The 17,591-nt window shown below is 43.7% G+C and overlaps 1 protein-coding gene across 4 annotated transcripts in view; it reads right to left on the reverse strand.

Moving 5' to 3' along the window:
* Positions 1 to 17,591, reverse strand: part of Ptprt (protein tyrosine phosphatase receptor type T) — a 1,029,624-nt gene that overhangs the window by 65,658 nt on the left and 946,375 nt on the right. For all 4 annotated transcript variants that reach the window (XM_078051815.1, XM_078051813.1, XM_078051814.1 and 1 more), the window contains one exon: positions 7,314 to 7,504. In XM_078051815.1, coding sequence (XP_077907941.1) covers positions 7,314 to 7,504 — 191 coding nt within the window. The remainder of the gene's footprint in view (positions 1 to 7,313; positions 7,505 to 17,591) is intronic.

Raw genomic sequence — 17,591 nt, forward strand, 5'->3', positions numbered from 1 at the left:
AAAGTCCTGTCTGCTGGACTTTAGCAGGATTAGAAGTAGCATGATGAAGATCAGCTAAGAGGAGAGGCCTGAGTTCACTGTGTCTCCCACGGGAGCTCTTTCCCTAGCCTGAAACCACGTGGGTTACAGATGCTTTCTGGCCACTCTCTGAAGAAGGCCCATTTTCTTCTTATTTAATCCAGGGGAGGTGAAATAAAACGAGCAGATGGAGCCCGGGTCTTCCATTTTGGTCATGATGAGTTTCCAGGGTTGAAGAACAGCCATGATTTTCCCATTCATGATTTGGGCACCTGCCACCAATTTCTCACGCTCCTCCCAGAACCACTCTCTTCTGCAAATTGAGAACTGAACCGTAATCCTTGTGGGGTCACCTGCAGGGGCATGCTCCTTGACTCCATTACCGATGGAGGAGAAAGAATGTGGAGGGGGGAAGCAGGGGTGTTCTCTGCCCCTGCTCAGGCACCTCTGGGCAGAGAAGGGGGTGCATCTGTAAGGTTACGCCCCATAAGGAGGCTGCCTGCCGCCATCATCCACAGACATCCAAGACAAGATGGCAGCCTCGCCCCTCCACAGCCATCCACACGGCGTGTCCGCCCAGAGCTGGAAAGTGAACAAATGTTTGCTCTTCATTAGGCAGCATCATATTCCTCACAGCTGTTCCTTGTTGCCTTAAATAGTCCTAATGGAGCTATAATAACCAGACACCTTCTGGTCGCCCTACTGGGCTCGTTCCATTCATTACGATGACAGGCTGTCCGAGTTGGACTGGGATTAACATGCTTCCTTCCTCCTCTTTATCATGAAGTCACCTTTTCCTGTGCTGCCTCATCTTCCCCAAACCTGCTGCTCTTCTCACCACGATGGTTGGGCTCACAGGGCCCCCAGACAACCCCGTTCTCCGGCCCACATCTGTGAGCATGGGGTGACACACGGAGGGTGTGGGTTTTGTAACGGGGAAAGGTAGGGGATATTTGGGGCTGGGAGAAGTAAGATGGGCAAGAGTTTAGATCACATCATGCCCCTGGACTTGAATGTGGCTGGGATCCATCATCCGGGGTGGATTTGAGGGTCAGTAAGTAGAGCAGGCCAGAAGATAGTTCTGAGGACACAGACGCGGCACATGCTGGGGACTGCATGCGTGTCCTTAGACCAGCGGCTCTCAACTTTAAGAGCATGCTGTCATCAACTGGAGAGCTTAGAGAACACTGATCCCTGGGTCTCAGGCCTAGTGATTTTGATTTAATTAGCCTGAAATGTGGCCTGGGCTTCGGTGTTTTTAAAACTTCCTCCCCAGTGATTCCGATATGCAGTCAAGACCAAAAACCCCTGACCAAGACCCAGATCCTCAGGCAGGTGAAGTTGATTTGCCTTACTTAGGGTCTCCTGGAGTTCTTAGGAGCCTAAAGACCTCAGACAATCACAGTGGCTAGAACTTGAGATTTGACCATGCGGGTTCTAGCCCAAGAGTAGGGCTAGAACCCTACTGGCCTGGCCAATAGATTCCTCTTTCGATTCTTAGAATGTCCTTGACAGAAGGGATCTCTGGATCACCTGGACCCCTTAACCTCATTTGTAAATACAGAACTGAGGCCCAGATCCTGGAAGTGACCCTCCCTTAGATCAACCAGAAACTCAATGAAAGCCACAGAACTCGAATCCAGGCGTTTTGATTCTCAATTCAGGACGATTCATGTTATTAATTCAAACAGTTGAACTTAAAATATATATCGAGACACTCAAGTTTTCATGCCAAGGAGAACAAGCTGATTTTATGGTGCTACATGCAGAGAGCGTGTGTGGGCTTGTCTGGGCTCTGAGCCCAGTCTCCTGCTGTGGACAGTCCTATCTTTTCCTTGAATTACTGTCCTGGCTGCCTACCTGCCTCGGGTATCTCTGCCCTGATCTCCAACAGATTGAAAATGCAAATCTTCTTTTAAAATCTTGCTCCCTTCTATGGCCCCTGTGGCTCCCAGAATGAAACCCGAATTCCTGAGCCTGCCAAATGCTCCCCTAGCCCCTCAGGCGGCCCCTGCTAACCACTTCTTCGGCCCCCTCTCCCTCCACGCTCCCTACCAAATCTCATACATCAAGCAGTTTCAGATTCTCCTACCTCAACTCGCTGCACACATGCTCATGTTGTAGCTTGTTCTCGTTCCTCTGCCCTGAAAATCCTTCCTTTCTTTCTTTGGTTATTCTTATTTTTTGAGCTTTGGTTGAGGCTCTGTGTCTTCCAGAAAGTCTCTGCCTATCTACCTTCCTGTTAGGCCTAATGCACCTACCCCTCCACAGTCATCTAATTCTGGCTAGACCTCTATCATGGTATTTTGTCAAGAAATTAAAACCATCAGTTTCTGTGCCTGCTTCTGAGAGCAGGCTCCAAGTTCCCCAGCAGGCGAGGCCTCTGCTTCTTGCATTTCCTGTTTCTAGAACCCCCATACAGTGCATCTTCCTTAAAGTTGAAATTCTAAAAAGTTTGTCCCTTAGTCCTTTTTACATGCATGGTGACCTCATCCTGTCATGTGACTTTAATATTATCAGTATGCCAAGGATTCCCAAAATTTGCTCTCCAGCCAGGCTTCCTTCTCAATTCCAAACCCACACGGCCAACTCCTGCGGTCTACACTAAGGCATTTAGTCTACACTGCAAGCTCGGTTCACACTGAGCTCCTGATGGCTCCAACTCTGTGCCACTGAAGTTTTCCATCTCTGTTGATGGCAAGTCCGCCTTCCAGTGGCTCAGGCACCAGCTCTGGAGCCACACTGGGCTCTTTGACTCACGTGCCCTGTGTTAGGAAATCTTGTTGGCTCTATCTTTAACATAGACGCAGACTCCAGCCGTTGTTTGCCAGCCCTCTGCCGTGCCTGGCCCATGTCACTGTGGTCTCTACCTGGGTTATTGACCTGGCCATTGGCCTCCCTGCTTTTATCCTTGCTTCCCCTCCCTGCCCTGTTCTCAACAGGGTGGTTAGAAAAGCCTTTCAACGGAAAGTCAGATCATTAGCTCTGAAACTCTGCAGAGTCTTTCCATTCCACTCAGAGTAAAAGCCTAAGTCTTTATGAAGGCTTCTAATGCACGATGGCAGCAGAGGCCTCTTTATTTCAGTTTAATTTTCTATTGCCTTTACCTTGCTTCCTCTACTCCTGCCAGCCCCGCCTCTTGGCTTCTGCTCCTGCAGGCCAGGCATGACCTGGAACTCTTGTCTGGCTTCCACCATCATCTCATTAAGGGCTGCCCTTCCGCCCCGTTGAGCAGTGGGACCTCCTTCACTTGGTGTTCCTGGGGCACACTGTGTCCCTTTCTTTCTCTGCTCTTTCTTTTCCCATGGTAGCTGTGGCAGGCTGTGTTATGCAGCGATCATATTTTCCAACATCTTCTATTTTGTATCTTCTTCTAGAATCTGGCCACCAGCTCTTCTCATCAAGAGATGGAGTCTGGTTCTCCTCTCCTAGAATGGAGGAAGTCTCTACTTGCTTACAAGTAGATAGAATGTGCTAGGAATGGTGCAGTGCCAAGTTCAAGTCTAAGTCACAAAACGTGTTGCATTTTTTAACCTTGTCAGCTGGGAGGCTCCATTCTAGCTATGAGCCATCCTGTTAAAGTCCACCTATGGTGAGGCTACCATGCTGTCAGGAAGCCCCAGCCACCTGAAGGGGCCATGTGTAAATATTCCAGTGGCCTACATCAGCCTGGGAATGAGGACACTTTTGGAAGATTTCAGCCCCCGAGCCTTGGAGCCTTCCCAGTCAAGGATCTGACATTACAGATTGGAGACAGATTCTGCTGTCTAAATTCCTAACCCATACAACCAATGACTGCAATAAATCAATTATTTTATTTGCTCAGTTTGAGAAGTTTGTAACACAGCAAGTGGTATTTTTCACTAACACACTACATTCTCTAATATACATATTTTTAAAATCCGTGGTTATTTCCTAATTCCCTTGGAAAAGAATATCAGCTTCTTGAGGGCATGGATGTTTTCTTTGTTCACCATCATATGGCAAATATGCAGAATGGTCCTTGGAGATAGTAAATATTTATCAAACAAATGTGTAAGTGATCATGCCACTGAATTAAATTTTAGAAGACACAGCTCACAGAAGCTGGGAGGTGCCTAAGATGTCAACTTGTCAAACCCACTCATTTGTACAGAAAAACAGAGCAGGATGGGTCAGTGGAAAGCCACAGACTACACTGAGCAGGTCAGTACGAGAGCCACGCTGGCAGCCTGGGAGTCTTTTATCTATAACAGGATGCTGAGTCTCCATACAGATCTGTGACTCGTGCTCAGGATAAATCCTAGATATCACGGGAACCTTTATAGTCAGAGCAAAACCCAGCCGAACTCCAACAACGTGAACTTTCACAGTGTAGCAACTAGCACAGGTTCATTAAGTGAAGTTTCCAACTAACACTAAGTTACTCGGAAAAACTCAGTTAACTAGAAGCTAGGCATTCTAGTAGGCTGATTAATATAATCTGAACTAATTGAGGGCAAGGGTAGACTCCTTAGAGATAATTTGGGTTGAGGTTCAAATGATGAAACAACACGTATTGTTCGCTTCATGGTAAGAGAAGTTCATTTCTGTGCTAGAAAGTTGTAAAGATGTGAAGAGGGGTAAAGAAGAGATTTTTGAAAGGCAATCTACCCCACAGAGATAGGTGCTTTTAAAAAACATTCTGAGAATGAGATCAAATTATGTTATGTGCACATGCAAATATGGCATAATGAATCCCACTGTTGGGTATAATTACAATGTACCAATAAAAAATAAACAAATGAAGAAAAAAAGGAAAAAATTAACATTCTGAAAAGAAATGTTCCCAAGTACTCAAGTGCATTTGTATTTCTGTTATCAAAATTTAGATTACAAATATGATTTGTACAGAATATGTGTTTCTTAGCCTTTACCTGGGTGAACTCTGTTCTGAGAAACCACATATCTTCCTTAGTACTATTTGAAACTTTAAGATGAATTAATATGACAAATGACTTGCCACACCATCATAACATTGAATAAGTCTCTGCAAACAACACAGCATCTTCCTGACACTGACTCAATAAAGAGATTTGCATACATGTGTATAAATGTGCACAGGCGGATTCCTTATTTCAACATGAAGGTCGGGGCATTCGTCTCTCTGGGAAACAAGACCTAGGAATTGGGAGGTGATGAGATCATCTCCTTCAACTCTTATTCTAACAATCTTCCAAAACTTTTATACTGAGTATATAAAAAATGTTATCTTACTTAGACCATATTTGAAATTAATCGCTGGTTCTCCCAAGCTGGTAATTACTCACATCGTTGACATAAATGTTTTTGTTCTCATAAATATGTCAAACGTGTCCCTTGCCACCATGTTTTATATTCTCATAAAGTTTTAGGAGCAGACAGGTCCTTAGGAATCACCTTATCCAAACTCTTCATTCAACCCATAAAGAATTTTAAAAGTCAGATAGCAAAATAATATGCTAAGATCACACAGTTTACCGTATTAGAATCCAGCTGTCTGGACTCCAATTTCAGCTCAATTTCATGACCTCACATGTCTTCAGAAATATTGCTTTGTAAGTTCTTTCTCTGAATATAGCCCGAGAGATAAACTTAGTCTGCATTGTCAAGAATGCCGAACGTGTGGAGTTTGAGCCAATGAGTGTTCACTGCACCCAGAGAAACTGAACTGAACATATCTGGGACACATGCTGCATAACAAAAAAAAGAAAGAAGGAAAGAAAAAGAATAACAAAAAAAGAAAGAAGGAAAGAAAAAGAAAGATAAGAGAAAAAAGAAGGGAAGAAGGAAAGAGAAAGAAAGGGAAGAAAAGAAAAAGCAAGCAAACAAGAAAAAAAATGAGGTCATCTCTGACTCAGAGCTTGGCCCACAGAAGATGCTCAAGGGATTGAGAAGGAAGGAGGAGAGGGAGAGAGAGGAAAGATGAGTGAGGGAAGAAAGGCTTGTTTTCGAAGCTGGATGCAGCTGGATTCCCCCAGCAGCAGGAGAGGTGAAGAATCCCTCTTGGGGAGTGAGCTGCTCTTTGGTTCAGGAAAACATCTTAATGAGTTTTTCCTTCTGTTTTGTTTTACTTTGTTTATGGAAGGTGAGGTCTAATGGGCAAGGTCAAATGGGATGGAGAAAAAGAAAGCTAACTTGTTCTGCATGATAAAGAAAATGTGGGAGTCTTTCTTTGGATGCTGGGGAGATGGTGGTTTGAAGAGTGGATAGAGACCTGTTAGGACACAAACCCGAAAGAAAGTTCCAGTGAGTGATTGCTGGTCAGAATGACACCTGGCATTTGCCAGAGGGAATGTTTGAAAGGTGAGGCCAGCGAACCGTTGAGATGATGATTTGAGTTAAGCTATATATAATTGCTGTGATGCTGGATTGATTGTATTGTATATTTGACCTTTACTGTCGGGCAATGGGGCGGCTCTTCTTGCCTCCTCGCTGCTGCTTTGGAGTTCTCAAGCTACTTTGGAGTTCTCGCTGGGATTCCTAGAGGGTTCGCATTGGTTGGGGAAGGTCCGGAGGAGGGATTTCCGGTTGGTGTGGTGTGTGCCTGGAGGAGCCACATGGGTGGCGTTAGAGAGAGGTTCTCGGGAGCATGTGTGGAGTGTGCTGGTGGAGTTTGGAAATAAGGCTCGTGATTTGTGCCCAGCTAGACTGCGGCAAGTGATGGCTAAGGAACTTAGAAGAACCAGAGACACTTGCTGCACTTTGCGGCAGTCCTTGTGCATTATTCCCCAAACTGCAATAAGGAGCCCCGCCTGCATGCAAGTCCTTGGTGTTAGAGATGCTTTGGGAGCAAGGAAAGGGATGCCTAATGCAGGGGTGGGGAGGAGGTGACAGCAGTCACCAGAGGGGAGGCTTCACTTCAGCTGGGAGTAGGGAGGTCAGCACAGGAGCATGGACACTGGGCAAGAGGTGACCGGGGCAACAGGCATGCCAGAAATCACTGGCAGGAGAGATCTGCTGGCTTTTATACAACATGTGGGAAGGAGGCTCAAAGCATTGTATCTTTATATGAAAGGTGTGACTCGGAAGTGTAGACATGTTGTAGCTAATTGGCTTATGAGAGTGAGAGAGAGAGAGAGAAAGCAAGAGAGAATGAAAAAGGAAAGTGGAAGGAGATATCAGGATCTCTTAGCACGGCGCTTTTCAAATTTAACACCTCTCCTAACAGGCTGCGGCCTTCCCACCACGTCCCGAGGGCTGCTGCTGCTGGTGGGGCCCACACTTCCAGAACAAGGCTTTAGCACCCAGGTCAGCCTGTGAGCCACCGGAAGTCTCCCCTCAGGCTGCTCTCTTACCTCGTATTCCTCCTTGAACCCGTATCCCTGGCCTCTCTTCATCTGGGTGATGTGCTGCAGCAGGTCGGCCACCCGGATGGCGGGCTGGAACTGGTCCCTGGGGTAGCTCATCTCCACGGGGTCGCAGGTCCGGTAGGGGTGAGTCTGGATGGTGAGGGTGGGCTGGGACAGCTCCCCACGGCTGCCATCTGCTTCAAAGAGAAGACAGGGAGCAGGCCATCACCTTGGGGACATTGTTCTCTGTCCTCCCTGCTTCCCCTGGTGTGGCCTGAGGGGGACAAAGGGACCTAACTGGGGCCTCAACCACTCAGGAGATGCAGGCTGTGGGGGAGACTCATAACCTAAAACAACAAACGAGCTAACGCACACGGCTACCGTGGTTCACACCAACCGCAAGGGTGCATCGGGATAGAGGGAAGACAGAGTTCCAGGTTGCCTGTCATCCCTTCTGATATGAGATCTTCCTCTAGGTGTCAGAGTGGGCTTTGGCCAAGCCACAATATTGGGGTACTCTTGTTTAGGAAGCAGGGTGCCTACTGATAGTCTGCGATGCCTACCTGCAGGTGAGGAGAGCCTCGGGTGCGTGCAGACAGGGGCCACGGGTTGTGTCTCCCCCAGGATGGTGAGGGTGGGCCGGGACAGTTCCCCACGGCTGCCATATGCACCTTTCTCCTTCTTCCCTGTGCCCTGATTTCTCTACTAGTTAGTTTCCTCTGGTGTCATGGGGGAGATGGGGAGAGCTCTCCTCGACCAGATCGAGCCAAGAAAGGAGAGCGCCAACCACACCCAGCCCTCCCTCGCCGTTGGACAATCAGACACATCAGGGAGACCAGTCAAAGCCGGAGCTCGTTAATTGAGAAAACACACACAGCTGATATAATGTGCAGGAGCCAATCAGGATAAAGGTCAGCAGGGCGGGGAGTTCACGGGTACACTCATCCTACAGGCAGTAATGGGTGACACGAGCTGTTCACGAGGGCGGAAGGGTTCTGAGCCTATTCTAGGGGTGTTCTGATTTTTTGTCACAACCCACGGTAACGCCTTCTGGATGATCGCCAGGTGCCATCTTAGCCACATGTGGGCGGCTCCAAGACGGGGAAGTGAGTAGCAGCCAGCAAGTTAGGTTTCCTCTTTTCTGATACAACATGCCCCACATGTTACATCATGCCCTACACTCTGGACTGTACCCTGGGAGGAAATGGAGACAGTCTTGGACCCCCCAGGAGCTAGTAGTGTCCCTGACACTCCAGCTACAGGCTCTGCAACAGCAACCACCATCTTCCTATCATCCAGTTTCCCCCTTAACACTGCTGGTCCACGAATGTTCCCGATCACCTTGCAGGGAAGGCAGCTGAACCTCTTCCTTAGTCCTGCCAGCTGCTCCCTCCTACCTAGATCCTATGCCTCATGTCCTTCATAAAACCTCTCCTTGATACGAGTTCTACCTCCTCCCATAAGAATCTTTACACCCAACGAATTGCTGTAACTACCACCTGTTAGTGTGATCACTCTCCAAACGATGCCTGCTCAGGCTGGGTTTGAATTCCTCTGTTCCCTTGGATGCAGTTTCTGGCCCCCCCAGCTTCTCTCCGGGCAGCCCTGCCAGCCTTTTAGTTCATCTTCCCCATAACCATCGAGGCTGGGTCCCGCCAGCTCCTCTCACACATGGACAGTCTCTGCCCTGGGCCTTCCCATTTGAGGTGTGCATGAGGTGAGAGCTGCCAGGCGTGGCCGTCATGTGTCTCACCCAGGTGTTTCCAGTCACTGTGAGGCACCGGCATGGCCATCCCCAGGCCTGGGCCCCACGCAGTCCCTGGGAAGCTGAGCTTGTACTCCTGATTTTCTGCCATTTGTCTCATCAAAAGCCGTGTTCCCTCAGCTTTGCCTGTCATGTCACCATAACCCATCAGACACAGACTGTGTGGACCTTCACTCCAGCAAGCTGCTCCTGGTAAGGAAGGGGTGGTGGAGGGGATTGTGTGGCCTGCAGGGTCACCAGCTGGTCCCCATTTGCTTAATACTTTCTAGTTTTAGCCCTGAAATCCCAGTATCCTGGGAATCCCTCCGTCCTGGGCAACAGAGAGTGGTTTTCCACCCTCAGGCTTCACCTACCTCTGGGGATGGAGTGGGGAATGCATTTCTCATCTTCCCATCCCTCTGCCTGTCCCCTCCTATTCACTCTCCAGGGAGGAGGGGCTACTCATTTGATTGGTCTGAGCTTGAGACATCAATTGGGTCATACCTAATAACAAGTAGGTGGTGTTACCATGAGCCTCGTGTGGTCTCTCAAGCTCCCTGATTTAATGTGGCCAGTAAACACGACCAAGGTAAAGCTGGCCCTTTGCACCAGGCTTGATGTGTGCACACCTGTAATCCCAGTGGCTCAGGAGGCTAAGGCGGTAGGATTGTAGGTTCAAGGTTAGCCTCAGCAACTGAGTGAGGCCTTCAGCAACTTAGCGAGACCCTGTCCCAAAATAAAAATCAAAAAGAGGCCTGGGGCATGGCAGGGGTTAAACACCCCTCTGTATTAAAAAAAAAAAAAAAAAAAAAAAAAAAAAGAAGAAGCTGGCCCTATGAGTTCAGCCCAATCAACCCTGGTGTGCCAACACAAAGATCTTGAGGACACAGGTTTACACACAAAGAAGGGCCTAGGTGAGACATTAGCAAAACCTCCCTGGCTGCACCGCTTACTTTTTCTCCTGGGATTTTAGGTGGTAGGTAGGCACATCTTCACTGGCATGGCTTAAATGTGATGCTTGGAAAATATGGGGCTGCTTCCCTCCTCCTTTGCAACCTCATGAGCACCAGTCAGGCTTCATGAGAAGCCACTCTGTGCCAAGGGCTGGTGGGCAGAGTCGATGCAGAGAGAGATAAAGAGTCCAGCCTCAGGGCTTGATGGTCTCATAGGGAAAACGATGAGCAGGACCATCTGAAGCGGGTGCACAGGGCCCGAGAGGTGGACACAAGAGGTAGGAGCAGAGGTTGATAATGGATTTCAAGCCGCTGGCCATGCTGTAAGAGACCACGCGAAGGCAGAGCCAGAAACACGGTGAACATGTGGACTCCAGAAGCCAGTGTGAAGCCGTTCAAGGGCTGGAAGAAAAACCCCTTTCTTTAAAGACTCACACTTTTTTCTCGTAGGTGTCCTAGCTGTCATGGATCTAAGATGTGCTTCCAGTGAATATCACACCCGCAATGGTGTGATGAGGTTGGGGATGCAGAGGGAAGGCGAGCCTCAGCTTGAAACTCATCCCCCAGGTCCTGGGGCGTGGGCTGCACAGGAGACTGGCTGCCCGGCAGAGGCAGGCTTCCTAGGCATGGGCACCTGGCAATTTTTGCAAGATGCTAAATGTTTCCAAAACCCAATAGCTATCAATATGGATATTTTCCCTAAACACATTGCTAGACAGACTGTAAACTTGGTGTCAGCAAAACCAACGCTGGAATGGAAAATAAATGCTGTTTGAAATGTAACAACTTGTGTTGCCGTAACATTTGTAATAATGTGAATGCCAGTGCTAATGACGCTATGAAGACTCGGAACCAAGGGATTTTCAAGGTTTATTAATTCAACTCGTTGGACTCCCTTCTCCAATGTATCTTAGCTCACCTATTCCCTTATTAACCTCTGATAATGCACAAGTGATGCCTTTTATCACAGCCCATTTCACCAGCCGCTCTATACTTAATTTTCCATCATTAGGTTTAATGAAAACCCAATTTCACAATTCACTTCTCTCAGGAACCTACAAGTAATGCTACGTTTTTATCAGGCCCAATTAAAAAACGTTATGATGTTCCTATTCGAGAGGGAGCCTTAAAACTAATGTGCGCTTCTGCCGCTAATTCAACAAGGGCGCTGGAATTCGCAAGATGCTCATAAAACGTAACTCAAACCAGCTGGCCCAGGGAGAGGACATTTTTCATTTTTTTCCCCCTCACCAGACCCTTCATTTTCATGCTTCCCGTTTATGGGTCTTGCGTGTTTATTTATCACATAATGATATTTTGGATTTCTTTTGCGCTCTTTATATGGCTACTGCCTAAGCCTGCGAATTCCCCTGCAGTAAGTCTTGTGAATGCCTGTGAGGAGATTGTGGGGTGGGCCAGGGGGATTCTGGTGACCAGATTGAGATTTGGGGTCACCATGGTCTTTTTCTCAGCTAGCTTCTCTTCCTTCTTCCTTAGGAACCTGGGTTGGATACCCTCTCCTTTCTCTGATAGCCCCCTGCTACCAGCCATTTGCTAGGAACTGCCACTCTGCCTGGTTAACAAACGCATCCTGAGCACCTGTATTGTACAGAGCACCATGTTAGGAGATGTTTACACATGGGCAGGGGGAGGAAGGTGTGTTCCAGGAGAGATAAGCATGCCACAGCCCTCCAAGGTGGAGAGAGGAGATAAGTCATGCATAAACAGGCTGACAAAGGTATCTTGGGAGCTAGCAGGATGAAGTGCCACAGCATCCTGCACCGTGGAAACCCTGCCCAAGCTTCAGGTATTCACGGTCCACCTCTGTGCCTCTCGCCATCTCTCTGCACAAACCAGAGCAGCACCGTCTGATAGAGCTTCCTGTGATGATGGAAGTGTCTGTGCCCCTTCTCTGTGGTGTGGTAGCCACTAACTATCTGTGGCTACTGGGCATCTGAAGTGTGGCAAATGTGACAAAAGGACTGAATTTTACATTTTGTTTGATTTTAATTCATTTCAGTTGAAATATCCACCTGTGGTGTGTGGCCCCTGCACTCGTAGCACAGATATAGAGAGAGGGACAGAGAATGAGATGGAGCTCTGGGGTCAGACAGTGGGACAAAGACGTTGACAGCAGCACTGCCTGTGGATATGCAATGCAAGCCACGTATGTAATTCAAAATATTCTTGTGGCAACATGAAGTGAGTTGAAAAGAACATGTAAATTAATTCCAATACATTTTATTTAATACATTATGTCCAAAATAATATTTCAACACACAATCAGTATAAAATTATGAATGCTGTATTTTATATTCCTTATTCATGAAAAGGCTTTTGAAATCCAATGTGTATTTTAAGCATAGAGTATTTCTGTTCAGACTAGTCATATCCCCAAGGCTCAGAAGACACAGGTGACTAATGGTGGCCATATAGGATGATGTAGGTGCACACAGACTTATTCAGAGCCAGTTCTAAAAAGGGCTAATTTAGAGCTCAAATTAACTCTAAATTAAGAGTCCCCAGCCCAGCACACTGCGCCCACACGGAGAGGCCCACTGCACCTGCACTTTCGTTTCCTTTTCATCCAAGTGTGGCTCCACAGCCCAACATCAAGATACCTATAGGTTTGATACTGCCACTGCCACCAAAGTGGGACATCACTGCTTCCATCTAGGGACAATAATCAGGACCTGGTAAAATGTCACCAAGCACACTGTGGGACTGGTTGCACCAGAGGTATCTCTACTTGGGGTACTAACAGTCATCATCCTGTTGCTGAGGGAGCCTTGCATGGGGTAGCTTCTATCTTGTTTCTCCTGCTAACAGCCAACTTCTTTTGATTACCTTTTCACTAGACATATAATATAATAACGATATTTTTATATCCTACCTCATAAACATCACAGCCTATTCCTCTCACCATTAGAAACTGTAAATCATTATGCAAACCTACTGACTATATGGTAGAAGACAACCAAATTCATCATTTCTGTACACACCAACAAATCTATAAATGCCAAAATAGAAGCTAATTGACTGCATAACCAATATGGCTGCACATTGGTTACGTTGGGGGAAGTAATATTGATATTCCTCTTAAAGGTGAAGTATTGGTAGCATGTAGGGACACTATAATAGGGTTGAAGCTGCAATACCTCAGATCTACATGGCAAGAGAGGAAGACACATAGACATCATTAAAAATAAGGGAGGAAAGTGCACCAAACAAACCAAGAATAGAATCCATAGATAGCACAACTGATGAAATGTCAGGGAAGGAGTTCAGAATGTACATAATTAAAATGATCTTGGAATTAAAGAATGACCTAAGTGAACAAATACAGGCAAAAACTGATTACTCCAACAAAGAAATAAGAGAGCAAATACAGGTAGCAAAAGATTACTTCAAGAAAGAGATAGAGATTCTGAAAAACAAAACAAAACAAAAACAAACAATCCTTGAATTGAAAGAAACAATAAACCAAATAAAAAACTCAATAGAAAGCATCACCAACAGACTAGATCACTTAGAAGTCAGGACCTCAGATAATGAAGACAGAATACACAATTTTGAAAATGAAATTGACCACATAGTGAAGATGGTTAGAAACCATGAACAGAACATCCAGGAATTATGGGATAACATCAAAAGACCAAATATAAGATTTATTGGGATATAGGAAGGCACAGAGATTCAAACTAAAGGAATGCACAATCTCTTCAATAAATAATATCAGAAAATTTCCCAAGTATGAAGAATTTTACGAATTGGAAAAATCAAACACAAGAGGCTTACAGGACATCAAATATACAAAATTACAACATGTCTACACCAAGACACATTATAATAAAAATGCTTAGCATACAGAATAAGGAGAGAATGTTAAAGGCCACAAAAGAGATAAATCAAATTACACACAGGGGAAGACCAATTCGGATCTCAATAGATTTTTCAAACCAGACCCTCAAAGCAAGGAGATCCTGAAAAAACATACACCAAGCTCTGAAAGAAAATGGATGCCAACCAAGAATCTCATATCCAGAAAAATCAAGCTTCAGATTTGAGAATGAAAAAAAATTTCATGATAAAGAAACACTAAAAACGTTTACAGCAAGAAAGCCTGCACTACATAACATTCTTGGCAAATATTCCATGAGGAGGAAATGAAAAACAACAATGAAACTCAGCAAAGGGAGAATCTACACTAAATTAGTTCTCAGTGTGGGCCCAGTGGTATGTTTTTAGTTGAAGTAGCCTTAAATATTCAGATGCAGGAACACATTTTCTTGTGAGTTCTATAGGCCAATCAAGGGAGAAACCAAGTCAAGTTAAATTCCCAAAATAAACAAAAATGACTGGGAATACAAATCAAGTCTCAATAATAACCCTGAATATTAATGGCCTAAACTCATCAATCAAAAGATATAGACTGGCAGATTGGATTTTACAAAGACCCATGTTCAAAATCACAACCAATCCACACCAAAGCACATTATAATGAAAATGCCCAACATACAGAATAAGGAAAGAATATTAAAAGCCATGAGATAAAGGAATCAGATTATGTATAGGGAGAAACCAATTAGATAATGGCATATTTTTCAACACAGACCCTGAAAGTTATAAGATCCTGGAACAATATATATCAAGCTCTGAAAGAAAAGAATGCCAACCAAGAATCTGTATTCAGCAAAATTAAGCTTTAGATTTGATAATGAAATAAAAACCTTCCATGATAAACAAAAGTTAATGGAATTTACAGCTAGAAAACCGGCACTGCAAAACATGCTTGGCTAAATATTCCATGAAAAGGAAACAAAAAACAATAATGAAAATCAGCAGAGGGAGATAGTACCCTAAAGGAAAAACTAATCAAAGAAGAAAACAAGTCAAATTAAATAACAAAAATAAACAAAGATGTCTGGGAATACAAACCATGTCTCAATAATAACTCTGAATGTTAATGACCTAAACTCACCAATCAAAAGACACAGGCTAGCAGATTGGATTTAAAAACAAAAACAAAAACACCCAATGATATGCTGCCTCCAGGAGACGCATCTGATAGGAAAAGACATACACAGACTGCAGGTAAAAGGTTAGTAAAAATCATACCACTCACATGGACTTCAGAAGCAAGCAAGGGTTTCCATTCTCATATCAAATAAAGTCCATTTCAAGCCAAAGTTAATCAAAAGAGATAAAGAAGAACATTTCATACTGCTCAAGGGAACCACACACAACAAGACATAACAATTATAAATATATATGCCCCAACCAAAGGAGAAGCTATGTTCATAAACAAATTCTTCTCAAGTTCAAGAGTCAAATGGACCACAACACAATAATCTTGGGTGACTTTAACACACCTCTCTCACCACTGGATAGATATTCCAAGCAAAAGTTGAATAAAGAAGCTATAGATCTCAATAATACAATCAATAACTTTGACTTAACTGATAAATATAGAACATTTCATCCTTCGTCAAGCGAATACATTTTCTTCTCAGCAGCACATGGATCCTTCTCTAAAATAGACCATATACTATGCCACAAAGCAACTCTTAGAAAATGCAAAAAAGTGGAGATACTACCCTGCATTTTATCAGATCATAATGGAATGAAATTAGAAATCAATGATAAAATAAAAAATAAAAATTACTCCAACATCTGGAAACTAAACAATATGCTACTGAATGAACAATGGGTTGTAAAAGACATCAAGGAGGAGATTTAAAAATTCTTAGGAGTAAATGAGAACATAGATAAAATATACTAAAATCTCTGGGACACTATGAAAGTAGTACTATGAAGAAAGTTCATTACATGGAGTTCAACCCTTAAAAGAAGAAAATGTCAACAAATAAATGACCTACCATGACATCTCAAAGCCATAGAAAAAGAAGAACAAATCAACACCAAAAGCAGTAGAAGGCAGGAAATAATTAAAATTAGAGCTGAAATCAATGAAATCAGAACAAAAGAAACAATTAAAAAATGGACAAAACAAAAAGTTGGTTCCTTGAAAAAAATAAATGAAATTGACAAACCTTTAGCTATGCTAACAAAGAAAAGGAAAGAGAAAACTTAAATTACTAACATACACGATGAAAAAGGAAATATCACAATGGACACTATCAAAATACAGAGGATAATTAGAAATTATTTTGAAAACTTGTACTCCAATAAAATAGAAAATATCAAAGGCATCGGCAAATTTCTTAAGTCATATGGTTTGCCCAAACTGAATGAGGATGACATATACAATTTAAACAGACCGATATCAAGCTATGAAAAAGAAGATGCCATCAGCTGAGTTCTACAAGACCTTTAAAGAAGAACTAATAAAAATACTCTTCAATTTATTTCAGGAAATAGTAAAAGAGGGAGCACTTCCAAACTCATTCTATGAGGCCAATATCACCCTGATTCCAAAACCAGGCAAAGCCACATCAAAGAAAGAAAACTTTTTATATCTCCAATAAACATAGATGCAAAAAATTCTCAATAAAATTCTGGCAAATTGAATACAGAAACATATCAAAAAGATAGTGAACCATGATCAAGTGGGATTCATCCCAGGGATGTAAGGTTGGTTCAACATATAGAAATCAATAAATCTAATTCATCACATCAACAGAGTCAAAGATAAGAATCATATGAAAATCACAGAAAAAGCAATTGACAAAATATAGCACCCCTTCATGTTCAAAACACTAGAAAAATTAGGGATAACAGGAACAAAACTCAATGTTGTAAAGGCTATCTACACTAAGACCCAGGCCAACATCATTCTAAATGGAGAAAAATTGAAAGCATTCCCTTTAAAAACTGGAAGAAGACAGGGATGCCCTCTTTCACCACTTCTATTTAACATAGTTCTTGAAAATCTAGCCAGAGCAACTAGTCAGAAAAAAATAAATTAAAGGGATATGCATAGGAAAAGAAGAAATTAAATTAGCACTATTTGTCGACGATATGATTCTATCTATACCTAGAAGACCAAAAAGTTCCACCAGAAAAATTCTAGAATTAGTAAATGAACTCAGTAAAGTAGCAGGATATAAAATAAATACCCATAAAGCAAAGGCATTTCTGTATATCAGTGACAAATCCTCAGAAATGGAAATGAAGAAACTACCCCATTAACAATAGCCTAAAAAAACCCAAAAACTTTGGAATCAACTGAATGAAAGAGATGAAAAATCTATACAATGAAAACTACAGAACCCTAAAGAAAGAAATCAAAGAAGACCTTAGAAAATGGAAAGATCTACCTTGCTCTTAGATAGGAAGAATTAATATTATCAAAATGACCATATTACCAAAAGCACTATACAGATTTAATGCAATTCTGATAAAAATCCCAATGGAATTCCTCATAGAAATAGAAAAAAACAGTCATGAAATTCATCTGGAAAAATAAGAGACCCAGAAAAGCTAAAGCAATCCTTAGCAGGAAGAGTGATGCAGGTGGCATCATAACACCAGACCTTAAACTATACTACAGAGCAATAGTAACAAAAACAGCATGGTATTGGCATCAAAACATACTGGTAGACCAATGGTATGGAGTAGAGGACA

The sequence above is a fragment of the Ictidomys tridecemlineatus genome, chromosome 5 (assembly GCF_052094955.1).
Source record: "Ictidomys tridecemlineatus isolate mIctTri1 chromosome 5, mIctTri1.hap1, whole genome shotgun sequence".
NCBI lineage: Eukaryota > Metazoa > Chordata > Mammalia > Rodentia > Sciuridae > Ictidomys > Ictidomys tridecemlineatus.